The 18,775-nt window shown below is 37.1% G+C and overlaps 1 protein-coding gene across 2 annotated transcripts; it reads right to left on the minus strand.

The window, feature by feature from the left end:
• Positions 1–3,216: 3,216 nt before the first annotated feature.
• On the minus strand, positions 3,217–18,541 carry LOC118273970 (importin-11). 2 transcript variants are annotated; one of them, XM_035591262.2, is made up of 17 exons: positions 18,286–18,541; positions 16,836–16,985; positions 16,164–16,384; positions 15,743–15,902; positions 15,081–15,327; positions 14,371–14,640; positions 13,818–14,002; positions 13,240–13,422; positions 12,978–13,077; positions 12,692–12,900; positions 11,811–12,011; positions 11,264–11,456; positions 10,523–10,775; positions 9,779–10,005; positions 8,984–9,113; positions 8,278–8,473; positions 3,217–7,976 (listed from the first exon to the last, which is right to left on the minus strand). In XM_035591262.2, exons 2-17 carry the CDS (start codon positions 16,968–16,970, stop codon positions 7,872–7,874), a joined length of 3,015 nt encoding a protein of 1,004 aa, XP_035447155.2. In that variant the 5' UTR covers positions 16,971–16,985; positions 18,286–18,541; the 3' UTR covers positions 3,217–7,871. The 2 variants fall into 2 exon arrangements, with proteins under 2 accessions (XP_035447155.2, XP_035447154.2); XM_035591261.2 differs by having other exon boundaries at positions 8,278–8,494.
• Positions 18,542–18,775: the final 234 nt, after the last annotated feature.

Here is an 18,775-nt window from a genome sequence, read left to right on the forward strand (position 1 = left end):
CGATTACACACGCCGCACCGCACGCGCCAAAATTATTGAGTTACTCAAGCCTGGCTGCCGTAATATAAGTATAACATGGGTCCAAAGGCGCATAAATAACGACACCTTTATCAAATAACCACTGCGCAACCAGTAGAGTAATATTCCTCCGGTTCATTAACTAATTTATTCTTGAGAAAGTCCCGGTTATCCGGGAGTAGTCTGCAAGAAACAAAACTAATGGCGTCGGCAACACGAGAGCCTGGAGCTGTCGCGGGGGTGTGTGCCATAAGATGTGGTTGCAGCGGTCTTAAGGACACAGCGATTTTAAATACGTTTAAACCTTCGGATTACGATGTATCTAATCTTAAACGCACGCGTTTTGGTTTAACACGAATATCTAACATAAGAAGGAACGTACTAAAACGAGACCAATATCTTGTTTAGGTGCGGGTTTTAATTCCTATAATTAGGACCTAGATCACGATCAGAAACATGTCAACCTTTACGACGTAAGTACTTACCTACTAGATGCAAACCAATCAATTTGATTCCACTCGAGAAATGACCGTAACAACTAGCAATCCATCAATTGGCATTGTCATCTTTCATTAAAAGCATCAAGAATCAAAAACAATATTCGCTAAGCCCCACTACTTGCGCCACATAATAATTTATGGACGGAAGCCGGTCCGGGGACGCGGCAATTAGCCGGCGCGTAACGAACCCTTGAAATAAATATCATTTGGTGATTAATGTGAGCGGTCTGATAAATATGTTGTTATTATTCATCGGGACTATGCTGACCGTATCGAGGCTTCAGAAAGCCATATTGGGAGGAATAGGGCTGGACACGATTTCGTGGCTATCCGTAAATGGTAAGTTTCCATAAATAAGAACTCTTATATAAAGATTTCAACGATAGGTGTAAATTTAAAAAAATCTGAGTGTTGATCCCTAGAACAAGCTCTTAATTGCATGCTTGGTGCGGGGGCTGGGCGACCAACTGCCGCGCAACGTGTAGCGGGTTTGATTCCCGCACGGAACAACTCTGAGTGATCCACAAATCTTTGTTTCGGGTCTGGGTGTCATGTTTATGTGAAATTATATGTTTATAAACGCACCCAAGACGCAGGAAAAATCCTAGTTAAAAAAAAAACTTAAGAAAAAGAAATACAAGAAGTACAAGATCTACATATAGGTACATGGTAAAATAAATACTTACATACATACAAAAATTTTGGCCAAAATGCCTAGCCTTCCTTCCAAAAGCAAAAACTAAGGCTCAGTATCAGTAACGGACTTAGGAACACAGTCGTTATTCCTATCCTGACATATTCCAGAGGTTGGCTTACACCCAGCTGCAGATAACACCAGGTAAGGTACCTCCCTGATACGCCAACGAGGTTTTGATTACCATACACGTGAAAATAATGGGTACAGTGTTAAATTCCTTACGTTTCTAACGGTTAAATAAAAGTTGAGCGTAGGTACGCTTCGAAACCTACCAATGGCAAATACCAATGTGACTTTTTCCGAGTTATATGTACTTTCTAAGATTATTTAGACGCTACTGACAAACGGTGAAGGCAAACGGCGCGAGGAAACCTGGGCTTATAAATCAAATTGTAAGTTTGTAATCACCAACCTGCATTGAGCAAACGTAGTGACTAATGCTCAAACCTTCGGCATGTCAGAAGAGGCTTTGGTGAGTAATGGCTTCTTATAGGCTGATGATGTGTAGGTATGCTTTTTAGAGATTTAAGTTTTTTTACTGTAGTGTTCTTCTAACCTGTTAGACTATTAATTTGGACATTGTACAATACGCATAAATAAGACAAGTGTATCTCAGTAATCTTGCTGCTACTAGACAATAATATTACTATGTAGCTGTAGTGTCTGTCTACCCCCACGGGATCAAGGTGTGAGCTTATGTAATACTGGATTCTGACAATGGCTTCGCCAGCGTTCCCGTGTAAAAAGTGTCCTATCACCCGAGTTACCTCATACCCTTTCTGTATACCAAATTTCATCAAAATCCTCTCAGTAATTTCAGGGTGATTGACGGACAAACATCCGAACAAACAAACTTTCTCATTTGCAATATTAGTGTGATGTAGATTAAGAATAGGCGTTTTTCATGAAACGTAGTCCACATACCCTTTACGAAATCACAATATCACTACAAAATATCTACAAAGTACACCTCCAGTATCTACTTCAATCAGCTAACTCCGAATCAATTTTGGAAAGTCCTGATTTCCCCGACTTTGAGGCTGTGGCTCGCTGCCAACGTACATAGGTTGCGCCTTTAAAATGCATCCCCATTAGGTTGCCAGCCCTCGACAAGACTCCAGACCCGCCGACCGAATAAACTAAGCTAGTTTGCTGCAAGATTTTTCTCAAGACCTAAGCTAGAAAATGTAACAAATCTAACATTTTATGCTTCGCAGGAGTTTCGTAAATGTTGTTTGTAGTTTGTAGATACGTTTTACAATAGTTATGTCATTTTTGCTGCTTACTTATTTGTTTTACCTATATGTATCTTCAAGCAGTAAACAGAATTAACTTATTAGTGTCTATCAAAATTCCGAGGCCTATTATTATGCAACTTGCTAGCTCTACGCGATTTGACCTACTCTGCTCGGCTCATATTAGATGCATAGCATGATTTATTATAGCCTATAGTCTTCCTCGATAAATGCACTATCCAACATAAAAATAATTAATCGGAAAATCGGACCAGTAGATCCGTTGTCAATCACGTTCGTAAACAAGCAAATTAACTTTTCAGCTATAGTAAACTAGTATAGATCATAGATTTTTGTAAAAGTACACTTTTGCTATTCTTATTACATAATATATTATGTCAGGTACATTGCTTTTTTTATTGTACAGGTACCTACAATGAAATTGCAATTCTCTGGTAATTAGCCTAGCTACACTGACGGACCGACTGACGGACAATTCAATTTGAACGTTACAAAAGTGCTAATTTAGGATTAATTGAAATAAATACTTTGAATTTGAATTATTATGCTAATTGTTTCACTGTACGACATAACAGGCAACCCCCAATTACATGAGACATGGGACAACTGAAGAAATGAGGTAGTTGTACATTGTTAAATGTGTATTCGTATTGCAGCAGGAAATAACAAGCATCAGATGATATCACATTTTGTATAAAATATGTAGATTGTTTGAATCGGGTTAAAAACTAATAAAACTCAAGAGTCGCATTGTAAAACAATTTATTCGTCTATAATTTGTGTTAGGTCTAACAATAGAGGCAGTCATTGCGTCGTACGAGCTCTAGAACGGAACTAGAGTACTAGGTTTGTAGTAATCTTAGAAGGTCTATCCTAAGAGAAAATTTTAATAGATTTAAGTATTGAAAACAGGTAAATTGGCCTGTTTTCCTAAAATAGAAAGTTATGTAATTTTAGCACATGGTTACTATATTTCAAGAAACGCTGTGGTGATTTTATCTTATCGTTGCTTAAGGTAAGCGTCCACAGGCTTGCATCGTACGCATCGCACGCAACGGATTTTAGTTTGCCTTGTATAGAAACTCATACAACTGCGTCCACTGATCCGCATCGTACGGACCGCATCATCGGCAATGCCTACATGCGATGCGTACCGATGACGTCATACGGAATGCGTACGATGCGTACGATGCGGGTCTGTGGATGCTTACCTTTGCGCCACAAAATTAATTTAAGTGCTGGAGACAACATGATAGTAGATAGAATAAAAGGAATTTTAGTTATTTGGGCATTCATATCATAAATCATCAATAAAATAATAAATGTATCAACTATTGAGGCTTACTTTCATACAACTTATTCACTAACTTACCACTATTAAATATATTTGTGTACCAGGAACACATACGCCAATAGAAGTTAAGAGTTTAAAGAAAATATTAACGTGTTCATTTACTACTAGAATTCGATGCTAATTTCATTTGTCTGATTATAAACTCTATAACAGTTACAGTAAAATAGAAAATGCTTTATTTTCTATATAAATTAGTTTATATTATACTAGCGAGCAAGAATTTACATGAAGTTAGTTTCTTACGAGTTTAGCCAAATTGATTTAATTAAGGTATTTTATGCAGAATAAATACATTTTTGTAAATAAAAGACATTTTCAATCTAGTAATTATTAGGAAAAACCAAATGTCTGTAGCAACCAATATTTTGGAGGAAGCAAAGGAATCAAAGTAACGGAATAAAAGCAAATGAAACAACCTATATCAAGGTCTTTCAAACATCCTGTACAAGCTAGTTCTACTCGAGCGTTAAAAAAATATGCATCAGTATATAATATTTATTATTTATATCATACAATCACACACATGGAATCGAAACGTGTCCGTACATAGTACATACATAATATACAGACGTTAGGACATCGTCACATTTGTATAAAAAGTCAAAAAACACCAAAATTGACTTTGATTTTGAGCATTTTACAATAATGTGACCATGTCCACAAGATCCGTAATATATGGCTAAGTTTTGTGGTTATTATTCAATGGTTCTCTGCATTTTTTGTATACAATTAGCTTAATTAGCCACAAAATAATAAAGAATAGACTAGGCTATTTATAAAACGGCTAGCAACTTGTAACTTGGATTACGTTAAACATTCAACAATCTTATTTCAACTAGATATACTATTAACAGGCACTTGAAATACTATTTTGATGTGTTCATTTGAAAGGCTAGCTAATGGTCAAATACTCAAACACTACTCAATTTCAAGACACTCTCAAGAATTCTTCTGTCTCAACAAATTGTTCATAAAATTACAGAGATAGCACGATATTTAAGTACGACTTAAAATTGAGTAGCACTTCAGTATTGAGGCGTCAATAAGCTAATTGGCTACAATATTTGATATCAAAAGTCTAGTCAGGGGACTCAAAAAACTGAATAGTCAAATAAAAAAATAGAATTGATTAACTTTGTAAGAGAATTAACCATGAAGCAAGTACAAAGAGGAGATGCTATAATGTGATTGTGCACTGACACAAAAAAAACGGCTCTGTCCAATGAATGAATAAGTAAGAAAAAGAATAAGTAAAAAGGTGTCAGATAGATTAAAGGCTCTCTTAAATTGTGGACAATTGGCTACAGGTTTGTAGTATGGGACCGCTAGATGGAAAATAGAAAGGGGCGTGGTTTGTAACGTCTCGCGCTCCCCGTAATGTGTCACGCATTATGTTAAAGGGAAATCCCGTTATGACATCTCCTCTTTATATTTGCTTTATGGTATTAACCACAGATCGCCATCTTAATATAACAACATTTTTCGTATACACACACTTCCTTAAGCTTAGCAAAATAATATTAAAGTATTAATTTTAAGATTAAACATTTCTATCGACTAATTTTTCGTTACATTTTTTCATATTTTTTTTTACTTTAACTTTATCATCAATTCATTAACAATAAGTAGTTTTAAAGGCCATTATTATTCAAAAGACGTTTTTTTATTTTTACACAATTTTACTAAAAAATTTAAATGCGAGCAATAGTGTAGTGCTTTTTATCGATACTTTTGCAAATTGATTAGAAATTGAAATAAATCATTACGCTTCTAATTTCCACACTACTAGGCTGCAATGTACAATACAATACATAAGTAGCCATTATAAATATAAAAGCTTTTTCATACATTCAGGAACTATACATGCATTAAAAATTTTGATGAATTTCATGATAATAAAACGATGATCAAAACATTAGCGAATAGTCATTTACGTCATCAACAATGTAATTATTTATTAAAAGAAATAGATTACAAGGATTTTTGTAATTATTATTATTACCGTATATCGAATTATCGATACTTTACAATTTCATTAACAACACTATAAGGGTACATAATATAACTTAGTACATTCAGCGTCCGATTGTCCTACGTTTTCAAAGAAATGTATATAAAACATTTTTAATACTAGATATCAAGCCTTACGTTTAGTACAAGGTGCATATTTTTAATTATTTTTTACAGTTTTTAGGTTATATTTTAACAGTACAATGAACTTTGTTAGTGCCATTTTATTACAATATAAGAGATAAAAATAAATGATACACAGACCCTAGCGTATTGAACAAACAAACAAACAATTGTTTTTTGAATTCCAACTTCATATTTTTCGTAATAAAGCTTAAAATCGAATGTAAAAACTCAATTCTTTATAATAGCTTGACGTTTTGGCATCCATTGTTCGAAAAGTCCATAGTTTTACATTTCAAGGCCAACAAAGACCGCCTGACCATTTATTAACAGCTAACAGTATAGGAAATTGTAGTTATATCACATATACACATATTTATTATCAAAATATCATTAAAATAACTTGTATTTGAAGCTGAAAATAAACTATTACAGCAAACATATCCCAGTTTTGGCTAAACCGCTCGTATTATCATAGAAATAAGGTTTATTTTTCTCAACAGTCCTAAAAACAAGCAAGATACACAGAAGCGATCTATTAGAACTAGCTGCATGATACTAGAAGACAGTTCATGCTAAGCCAAATTAAAAAGAACATATGTACCTCTACATTTAAAAGCGAATTTCAACTTTAATTACTTTGAAATAAGGATTAAAAATGTACAAAATATAAACAATGGCTCTGAAAGTCCATGTAGTATGACGATGGGATTAAAAACATACCTTTTTGGATATATGGTGTTAGAATGAGTTGTTTTATGTAGCTAAGGTTCTATCATCAAGTAGATACATAAGTGTATTTAGACTGTACGGTGCATGAAGCAAGTACAAAGAGGAGATGCCATAATGTGATTGTGCACTGTGCCACAAAAAAATAGCCCAACCCATTGATATAAAAATGCGTGGATAGGTTCCAAGCTCTGATAAATTGGCACATTAAAATGTGGACAATTGGCAACGTTTTATAGTATGGGACCGCTAGATGGAAAATAGAGAGGCGTGATTTGTAATGTCATGCGCTCCTAGTAAAATGTCACGCATTATTTTAAAGGAAAATCCAGTTATGACATCTCCTCTTTGTACTTGCTTCATGGTATGAGGCAACCGGCTACTGCACATCGTGTCGTGGTTTCAATTCACTCACGGTACAATGTAATCTGAGTGTGTGAATTTGTATCTTTGTAAAAGCGTTCATCGCATAGGAGAAAATCTTTTGATCCTACATTTATCTTTAAAAAATAAAACCAGTGGGGTAAATAGAGATTCTATTTTTATAATCTTTTCCCAACCATTTCTAAATTCGGCTGGACGTCAATATTTTGGTTACAAATTTGGTCATTTCCACCTTCTGTCCATACTATTTAAGTTACTTTTTGTTTCTCATTCTAACATCGCTATCCCGTTTGCTATTAGCTTAATACGTAAACTTCCTAATGCTTGGCTTGATTATGACCAATTCGTCTAAAAAGGTTCAATTAATGTAGTATAATAGTTATTATTATACTAGTGTACGTGCCTGTGGAATTTCCACCACATATTCCCTTCAAAACATCCTTAGAAAAACAAATTATTGGTTCAATTTGACCGATCAAGCTTGATTTAATTATTCTTTTCTGCAGAGTTCTTGACTGCAGAAAGAGAACTTCGCAGGGAACTGTATGATATATAGATAGAGCTCGTTTTAAACCAATCGAACTAAAATTCATTGAAGGAAGTCTATGTTCAGCAGTCGACGCATTTCCATCAAAACCTTGCAAAAGCAAACGGCAAGTATAAAGTACAAACAGCATTTCAAGCTATACTACTTTAATTAATGATTTTCAACCTTATAACAACGTCGTCAAGGTTGCAAATTGATTAGAGGATAACTTGATGAGCTTGTATAGGTTACAATTTCATTTTTACATGGACATTCAGAGTGGTATGTATTCCCTTATTTGCTGTAGTGTTTCCCTGTCCGTGGATTGGATCAGACGGTCGAATGTCTCAGCGCCTACCTGACTCTTCAGTGTCTCCAGCTGAAACAGGATTTAATTTCTTAGTAAATAAGGTTTAAATTTAAGCTATTACATGAAACTTATAATAGAAATGGTAATAAGTGGATGTACATTGTATAGTGGCATTAATGACAGGTGCACCTGCCTACCCCTTCGGGGATAAAAGGCGTGACGTTGCATTATAATAATATGAAAGAATGAAATATAATAATTAAAAAAAACTGAATTAAATTTTGAGGGACTTTTACACATAAAGAGTAAGATGCATATGTAGTATTTTATCATTGATTTTATGTAAGTAAACGAGTGATTGTATAAGTACCTGTAGATGTGTGACGGCGCGTAGATCGATGGTGTGCGCGGGGTGCGAGGCCAGTAACGCGCGGCGGCGCAGCTCGTGCGGGTACTCCACGGCCGCGCCCCCGCCCACCAGCCCGCCCGCCTCCCCCCACCGCGCCGCGCCCCCTCGCCCCTCCAGGGGGGACGCCGGCCGAGAGCCCGGGGGCGCCAGTAGACCACTGGTATAACATACGTACGTACTACATATTATTATTATGTTTTTTGATGAAGATTGATTGAAGGGCCGCTATAAGTATTTCCTTACTTATATTTTTTATTAAAATAAAATATCTGTATGTATCCAATTGTACTATAATTATTTGTTTATAACAGACTGACTGTTTCCATAAAAATTGATGCATCATATTACTTGAAATCACAGGTAATACTGAGACTCGCGAGATTATAATTTTTTCACAAATGTAACTTTGAATTTGTAAAAAGGATTATTTTAGGGAACATAACACCCAGTTCCCTTTTGAGGGGGGAAATCATCCAATGTCTTTTCCCGTCTTGGGCGTGGCGAGAGGGAGTGTCGTACTCTTACTGACTAAAAACCACCCGTTTCTACTCCTGCTTCTCGCGCCGGAGCGTCGGTAACCCATTAGGCAGGCCGCCAGGTCTTATTTCTGATCCATTCATTACTTTAGTGACCACGCAAATAATATATAGTTGAATAGCGTACTCACTCTATATAGCCGCCGTTGTCCTCAGCCTTCATGACGTCGTTGAGTACTTCGGCGAGGTTCAACAGTATCGCGGGGAACCTCTGTAACACTGTCGCGTTCTGTGTCGTCAGCAACGCTGCTAGACCTAGGCCTGTGAACAAAATACATTGGATACTTTTACCTGAGTCAAAGTCAAAGCCAAAGTATGAAAGTATTGTACATTCCATGTATCTACTATAGTTATTTATCCACTATAATAATAATGTCTTCTCCTATTAACCTAACCTGTCTCTATTGCCTGATCTTCTGTTTACATTATGCTTTCTTTTTGTAAAAGGTGCAGAGGCACCTAATACTTCATCATTGCACCAGGCACCACCCAATGGTGGACAGTCAGAAATTTTCCATGACATTACAGTCCGCCAATTTCACAGTGTATGTGCAATAAAGTTTTAAATAAATAAATATTTCAAATAAGCCCTAACCAAGCATTTTTAAAACATAAGAAATTGAAGAATTGTCTGTCAGTATGTCAGTCAGTAAAGCTAACGTCTTTTTTTGAATATGTATATTCGTTAAGAGCAAAACTTCATCGTCAATAACAAACGGATGGTGTAATCACTCGCTAGATAAGAGAGTTTAGCATAATTTCCACATTTGACTTTGATTAAAGATTGCAGTTCGAAAAGTTAAAGTCAATTAGAGAACCCCGTCTCTGTTTAAAATGTAGTGCTTCAATCAGTTCTGACAGCACTTGCGTGAAGTGTATATTACTCTACGGTCCATGACGCGTCAAACAACAACCCAAGTACTCACCGACAACTTTCCACCTCTCGACTTGCGTAACCAGGTTCATCTTCTCCGTCCAGACGTGTAGGAACTTGTTCAACAACTTGGCAGGGTCCGAGTCGTAATCAGGGACGACGGTGGCGGCCTCTTGTATCGCCTTGTAGAACAGATCCGTTGATAGCAGGATCACACGGGACACGAGACATAGTTGAACTGATAGAACTATTGGAAGGTCATCGCCTTCGAGTAACCAGCTGGAAGAGAAAAAAATTGATTGTGTTATAGTTATGGTGTAATCATCATCACAGTTATTATATCAGCCACAAGACGCTATTATTATATTACTGCTGAATGTGATGGCTACCTAAATAGAAGTCATTGAAGGAAATGACTTCCATTTGGGATAGTGGTAAGTAACATGCTCCTTAGGCTCAATTACCCCCTTTCTAATCTTCAAAATCCCCGATTCCTCAATAACCCTTATATTTCTACCCCTAAAGGCCGACAACGCATTTGTAACGCGTCTGGTGTTTCGGGTATCCATGGCAGGCGGTGATTGCTTACCTTCAGGTGATCCGTCTACCCCGTTTACGGGCTTATATCATAAAACAATTATATAATTATCTCTTTTTTTAGAAAATTGTATTGAATTTACAAAATCTTTTTTTTTTGTACAATAATTATATTTTTCTAAACATTCTGTAAGTATCGATTCTCCCTATAAGTTTTTCTTACAATATCCATAAGTTCATGAATAGTACATTTACTCACTGTATAACTCTAATAAGTATAGGCCAGATGACCTTGACTCCCAAGAACGCGTTTCTCTCTGGAAAACTGACACTGATGCAGATCTCAGCCATCTTCAGCACAGTGATGACTCCCTCGGTCCTCATGTCACTCAGCATGTCCTCCAGGAGTTCCATGCACTTCCCTCCCGAACCTGAGAGGAACTCCTCAGGACACAGGAGGGTGTAAGCTTGCATTATGTACACTACTATCCTTAGGTGTTCCGATGATTGTTCTGCAATATTAAATGTGATGTGTTTTACAACCCTGTAATTATTACTAAAATTTGTTGAGGCACAGGGTCCGGGTATAAAGACAAACAAGGTTACGTTTTAGATAGTTTATTCCTAAGGATTCACAGTATGACCGATCACGTACCCGAATGCCCCGTGACTGGTTATCGGGCGGTAATTACATAGGCACACACATTTGTCATATACGTGTAGGCAACACCCACACAAAGAGATAACTGTGTCCCTACAAATTCAAATTGCAATAATAAAGCGTATATTTTAGTAAGTTTCAAGTGTCAAATACTCCCTGAAAGGTCGGCAACGCCCTTGAAATTCTGTTGTTGCCACGAGTTTAAGGTTACTGCGTGTTCTATCTCATAAAAAAGAACCAATGAGGATTCTAATGGCGAACTTTAGCAAATCATTAATTGACCAAGAGTGAGCTAAGCTCTAACCTTAAAAATATTTACATTTTCACAACACCACCTACCTAATATCGGGTACAAATTCTCAGCTAACTGCAGTGTGACAGGGTCGGGCGCCTGCGAGGTCTCCAGTACAGCGAGCCACAGTTCCAGCGCGTCCTCCAGCAGGTACACGTGCGCCGGCTCTGTCAGCTTGGTGGACTCGTTCACCACGCTCAGGATCCAGGGCCGAATGTTTGGGGGACACTCCCCTAGAGCCTGTTGGGAGGAAAAGTTATTTGTAGTAATGTTTTTTAGTATGGTTACAGAGTAATATTGACGTGACGATGTTAATAATTTTCTAGTGACCACGATCGGAGTGACTACCACGACCTAGCAGAAAACTGATATGCAACACTTGTGTTGTTTTTCGCCGTTTGAGTGAGATTATCGGAGGCTTATCATTCCCTCATTCCCAATTCCCGAATTTCCAAAAAGGCTGGCGAAGATCTTTATCCATCATCAGGTGATCCTTCTACAATGTTGGCTAACCTGCACTGTACTATAAAAAAAAGAGTTTTGTTGCGCTAGGTACCAGGACGATATAACCGCAAGGAGGTGTTGGATCAGTACCTTGAGCAGATGTACGAGCGCGGCGAGCGCGGCGGCGCGCAGCATGTTGTGCGCGGCGGCCGTGGCGTGCGCCCACAGCTGCGGCAGGTAGGCGAACAGCTGCGCCGCGCCGCCGCGCGCCACGCGCCCGCCCATGCGCTCCGTCACGAACGACACCACGTGCAACACGTGCATCTTCGTGTCCATCTCTTCTGACTCCACCTGAAACACACTGCCTCAGTAAATACTCTACTAAATATGACCCGTCAATTCTGAGCTGTAACAAAAAACTTTGCTACTTTTGTGACATCTCTATACTGAATTAATCTTTATTTTTACACATGTATACAATAATAATTTTAAAATGACGTAAATTAGATAAGAATTTAATTTAGATACAGTAGAAGCTCCCTATTCGCGCTTCCTTCATTTGCGTTTTCACTATTCGCGGATTGAAAAATTGCGACCCAATTCCTATATTCGCGGTTTAGATTTCTTTATTCGCGGATGCAATCGAAATATTGGTGCATAACCTAAAAAATACATCGCTATCCTTTGTCAACACGTCAGTAGAAGGATAAAAAAAAAACCTTATTACAACTACGTCTAGATTTGTGACTTCTGCCTAAACCTAGTGTGACCTAGACCTGATGATAATAACATTATCATCAGGCAATCTGTATGATCAGAAAGTTCAATTAAATATTTTTTTTATCTACTAACTATTTGCTCCTTGACTTCGTCATCTGGGAACGTATTCATATAACCCCATACAAATTAGCATTCCATATTCACGGTTTCTGTATTCGCGGCATATTTACGGAACGCATACCCCGCGAATAAAGAGCTTCTACTGTATTTAGACTAGGTATTAAAACAATGCAATTGACAAGTGCACGTACCAGGAGCTCATAGAGCGCAGCGATCGCATGCGGAGCGAACGGTGCAAATTGTTCCACGTCGAAGTTGAAGTCGTCGATCGTACTCCTCAGTGCCTCAGCTGCTGCAAGCTTTACCGCGGCATCCTCGTCCGGACTACTGAGGGGTTCTAATAGCGCAGCATACATCGCTGGCCTCAATGACTGCGATGCACGAACACCACACCATTGACCTGACATGAATAGTACACATGACAAAATGTCCACCTTATCTTAGTAATCATAATAGTCAGAGGAGTCAAGCACTCACCAATTAGTTGACAAACCCTCCTTCGTATTATTCTATAATTGTTGTCCTTTATTTTTAGTTCTTGACTTAATACATTCGTGAACCATTCGTCGAAGTCGACCTATGAAGAAATAAAACATAAAATATAAGTTAGCAATGTGATACGATCACCAACAGACTTCAGACACAAGGCCAGGGCTAGGTCTTCCAAACTACTAGAAAAACCACTTTATTGGGCATTTTCTTAACTAGAGACAGACAAAAACACCTAACATTGACTTACATCGTCATACAAATCGAAGGCAGCCAATCCGACGGCGTTGTAAACAGCATCCTTCTTCAAAATGCCAGGCAGGTCGTCGGGAGAGATCTGCTGAGTCTGTAAGTTCGCTAACATTCGTACTAACTCCGGAGCTAATACGCTCCTGAATTGAAACAGCTCTGAGAACAATGCTTCTGTGCAAGGCTGAAATAAGAAAAAGAATTGCAATTAATTACAAAAGCTTTAACACGCCTATGTACATAACTATGTCACAATTTCTATACTCCAAACTATCCTCCTATGTTACAATAAAAAAATATCTAAACAACACCATTTATATTACTTTTTTTTAAGTGGAATTGAACACATAATTATGGACGAATAAAGTGTATATAGATAAATGACATGTCAGGGACTTGTGACCAGCTCCCTGATCACCAGTTTACTATGTTGTTGCAGAACATACACTGCGCAATGTTTCTCATGAATAAGAAGAGCCTCTAATATGGCTTGAAACTAGTCGAGTTACCCCGTTACACCATTACAATAATAAGCCGGTTAAACATGTAGTTAATCTTTCATGAATTTGTAAAACTCACCCTCAAGCTATATTTCCAGGATTCGCCCGCCTCATCAGTGGCGAAGCTCTCTGGCTCGGCGTCCCAGAGTGCCAGGTCATCAGGACTGAGCAGGAAGTAATGGGAGACCAGGTGCCTGCACATGTGGCAGAGCGTGTTCGGGTCTAGCACTTCCATCTTTACCTGGTGAGCTTGGAGAGTTGGCACTGGAATAAAAGGCCAATAAAAATTAGTAAATTACCTTTTTTGTTATCACTGCATAGTATAAAACAAATTGCTTTCTCTGTCCCTATCTCCCTTTGTATGCTTAAATCTTTAAAACTATGCAACGGATTTTGATGCCGTTTTTTTTTAAAGATAGAGTGATTCAAGAGGAAGGTTTATATGTATAATACATGCACAATATATCACCATTACACCCGTGCGAAGCTAGAGCGAGTTGCTAGTTTTATTATAGCTCGAAGTCTGGCCGCCAGCCACTGTTTTGGCGATTATAAACAGACGTAATATCTTAAACCCAATTTGCGAGACACAATACCAGACACTATGCAACAAAATCAAGTACAATACTTACATGCTTCCTTGCCTTTAGGCGGCTTATACTCCATGCACTGAAGGATCCCCTTTACAATATTCAGGCACTGAATAGTGAACCTTTCGTATATGAGAGCCATTCCTTGTTCAGTAAAACAGTAGTACAGTGCGAACTCCAAAGATGGCCTGATCAGTGGCACGTAGGAGAATGGCTGTGCTGATAACACCCCTAAAGCCACCTTAGTAAGGTGTATTATGAATTTCTCGCACAACTCCAAAGGATATATACCTCTGCCTTTTAATAGTTTTCCTGGAAAATTAAAATAAAAACATTTTAAAGAAAATTTGGTGATCATATCAGCATCATCATAATATGTTCACTGCTGAACATAGGCATCCCACAAAGCTTTCAAGATAGGCCGGTAGAAGCAACCTGCATCCAGCGGCTCCCTGCGATCTTAATCATGTCGTCTGTCTACGCTATGCTTGCCGAAACACGATAACCTTTCTGCCTAAGCGGCCATCAGTTGAACGCGCTATGTATCCTGCCCACTTCATCTTAATAATCAGCTGGCCTATATCGGCAACTTTTGTTATTTTGCGGATCTCGTTTTTAATTCGGCATCATCTTAGTATACTTATTAAAAAATATTTTTAAAACCTGTCCTTTATTATGCATGACTTCCAAGAACAAACTCTCTGGTTCGACATTTAAGATTCCGAATTTAATATATTTAAAATTATACTTACTGCATTCCAAACTGGTCTTAGCGCGGTCAAAAACGACATTCAAGAATGCCATTGCATCCTGACTTTCATGTGTCTTCTTAAATCCAAATACTGTCAGTTTCCTCAATATCCTGAGGCAGAGGAGTGCCTTCTCTAAGTGTTCCGTTATCAGCTCTGTGGCCGCGCCCTCTTGTATGTGGCGCAGGAATAGCTCCGTGTTCTCATGCCAAAGGTTTAGAATGAACGCGTATACTGTGTTTGTTAATTCCTGTAATAATTATTATAATGATGTTTTATAAAGTGGTTACCTATCATACTGAGTCTAGATAAGCTAAACAGATTAGTTACTCAAACCTAATGTAACTACATAATGGTAATTCGGTACAGACAAGTTACGAAAATAGAGACTGGTAGACACTGGACTGGAAAGAAATAATAATATTATTCTTCTTTGAGATCCTAATAAATCCAAGTGTCAATGACCTCCACTCCCCACACTCCCCAAAAGGGTTTTTATTAGAGGAAAAGGAAGCCAAAGAACTGCATAAAACGAAATGTGCCATCTGCCTATCGCCGTTGAACGAAGTCAAACAAAACTTTATATTGGTGTTTCCTATCAACTAAGTTACATCAATACTTTTTTATAATTTATAGGAAGACCTAGTAATATAATAAGTACTGACCTGGAATGTACGTCGTTCGTCGACTAGCCTTTTAGAAGCCAATGCTTTGACCACATGATGGAAGATCAATAGAGCCCGGTGTTGCATTAAAGGCTGCGGGGCCTTCAAAGCACCCATTAACTCGGGCACCAAGTCCGGCCAGTTTGTTGGACAGTCAAACCTGAAAGAGATAATTTAAAATGAAAGTTAATTACCATAGTAACGCCATCTCGTCGATATGGCATCATGGCGCGCGTTATTTATCAGAAAGGGGATAGACATGAGGCTGAGATTAGAGATGGATTAGATACATGTTTGCTCAAAATAATAACAAAATCAAACAACAGTGAATTCCCAATTTCTGGTAACGTTAAATCTTAAGATAATTAATTAGGACTATAAAGGCAGTTCAGGAAATACATTATAATAAGTAGGTACTTACCTAGCAATCTTAGATATTAAAACAGCAAGCTGTGTTGCAATCTGAGCCACAGGTTCACTCAGGATATTTGTCGTGAGGAGACCTTGCCTCAACTTTAGCTTCTCTTCCTCTGTGATGGCATTAGGAGCAGTCTTCCTCCAATATCGGTCGACACCATTCTTGAAACACATCACTGCCAACCACCGGACGTTTCCGTCTATAGAGTGGTTTGACAGGACATTCTGTAAAGAAGAGTATCTTGGTGATATGTGCAGTTTGTGATACTAGAGGAAAATAATTTTAATATTATGAGATTGATGACATTATGTTAATAAGAATTACAAAAACAAACAAAAACTACAGAAATTGTCTCTTAAAGAAGATCTTTGAGAGCTGCAAATCTCAAAAAACAATTACCAACTAAAATACCTACATACATACATAAACTCACGCCTGTTTCCAATGAACGTAGACAGAGACTAAGGAACAGTTATCAGTCTTTTCATGCAGTTACGGGTACTTTTAATTTGGCCGATCAACTTAAACTTACCCTCGGACATTAGAATACATTTTATAAAAACAACTAACTAAACAAGTTATCACATATTTTTGACAGCAATTTGTCAGACTGGTATTCTGCTTCACATGTAGATAGGTTCAAGTGTATGGGAAGGAAGATTTATTAGCACTTACTAGGAGTACAGAATAGAAGCCAGGTTCCACCTCCCATTCTTGTAATTTCTTTTCAGCCGGTTTCAAAACCTCCGTGTCCTGGCTGGTGGCACGGTTTAAGGTGTCAAGGACCAGTGCGTAAATGTTTGGGTCCATTGTTGTGGTGATTACCTTTAAGAAAATAGAATATTGTATAATGGGGCAGTTTATGGAATTATTATACTAAAATTGAAGAATTAAAAAAGTGTTTTATTTCTTCATTTGGACCTACATGGAAAAAGCTGGTATCAAAACTAGTAGTGTACCTGTCTGATAGAGGAAAATGAATCAAGGCATACTATACTGACCTCAAGTAACTTTTGTATAGTATAGTATAGTAATAACAGTTGAGAGGCTAATTGACCTAAGATTTGATTGCAATATTGAGTTACATACAATCATTTGATGTAGAATAATTAGGTGATTCTAAATAAATATACAAATTAATAAAATTATGCTTAGATCAATTAATGATGCCTTTCAACCACTGATATTATGATAGGTTTCAGTAAAAGAGGATGATGAATATCAAGGATGGAGATGCCTATGTGTTACATACATAGATAAATAGGTACAATAAACACAATAATACTATATTGATTACACATACAACAGCTGATGTTTGTTTAACAAACAACACAACAGATTAGTATTGAATGTGAACTGGAATGTGATGTCTGAATATGTGTATGATTAGAAATAAAATAGTTATGATTATTATAAGCATTAGATATCAATTAATATGTACCATAAAGTCAAATCTTCTGATGTCATAAATGAAAATAAGTATACATTATCTATGTAGGTAATATGAGCTGTAGGTACTATAATAGTCACAAAATTAGACTTTTAATATTAAGAAAATCATCATGCAGCTGACAAGAAATGTTTACAACAATATCAACTACAATTATTTTGACTAAAACATTAAACATTACCTAGCCATACTGGCAATAATTACACCCAAATGATTGTTGGTGATGATGCAAAAACAAGAGTAAATAACTTGGGGCAATTCATTTGTATTATTAAGTAATTCATATTCCTTTTACTAAAGATCTATAGATTCCTCTAAAACAGGGTATGTGTCTCTATATCCCTAGTACATAAATATTTGATACTATGCCATCTATAAGACATAAAATACAAATAATATGGTATAATACTATTTCAGCTTGTTAAATAATAGTAGCTGAGTAAACCATTTACCTAAACTTATATGTTTATGACGTAAATGAGGTCACAGACATCAAGTTTGCAGAAAAACCGAAACATGATTTGTGTAATCAAAACGTTTGCAAAAACAGACACAAAAACGTAGCGCTGTCAATTCTCCGCATAGTATTTCAATGATTTACATTACCAATGAACAAAATCTGGACTAAGGTACGGGATAAGTATAATTATAACAAAATAAATCAAACAAACTCACTTTTCACCCTGAAAAGTCAAAGGGCATAACATAACCTATCACAATTCACTTTACAACGCATTAATCGAAAGAAATTAGTGAAAAACACGCTTTTTACATATATTTGTTTAAGAAAACACTCAATGCACAACTAAACAAAACGATCGAACAGTTATTTGGCGAATCATGCCGAAGAACCGATCCAGAGAGTATAATAAGTATAGGGGTACCGATCGGAAAAATCACCACGAAAGAAATTCCGATTTTCAATACTACGGAATGTCATCTGACTGTCAATGTCAAACTTCATAATTTATCGTTCGGAAACGAAGACATAAATCGATGCAATAAACACAAAATACTCGGTTGCGTTCAATGAACAAAAAAAAATACAACATTAATTAGTATCACTATGTTTTTGTTTGGCCTTATAATTTGTAGAGAAAAAAGTGACCTTTAAAAATTTTCTTCATGTATTTTAACCATAATGTGTTTTAATATCATTACCTAC

This window comes from Spodoptera frugiperda, chromosome 3 (assembly GCF_023101765.2).
Source record: "Spodoptera frugiperda isolate SF20-4 chromosome 3, AGI-APGP_CSIRO_Sfru_2.0, whole genome shotgun sequence".
Classification (NCBI taxonomy): Eukaryota; Metazoa; Arthropoda; class Insecta; order Lepidoptera; family Noctuidae; genus Spodoptera; species Spodoptera frugiperda.

What these genes read in the sequence shown, in the direction of transcription:
- LOC118273970 (XM_035591261.2), bottom strand. Translation starts at nt 16,970, where the DNA reads ATGGACCCAAACATTTACGCACTGGTCCTTGACACCTTAAACCGTGCC. An exon ending in TAAGACCAGTTTGGAATGCA is followed by an intron (nt 14,641 to 15,080) that starts GTAAGTATAATT and finishes TTAATTTTCCAG; the next exon opens with GAAAACTATTAAAAGGCAGA. An exon ending in GCCTAAAGGCAAGGAAGCAT is followed by an intron (nt 14,003 to 14,370) that starts GTAAGTATTGTA and finishes CTTTTATTCCAG; the next exon opens with TGCCAACTCTCCAAGCTCAC.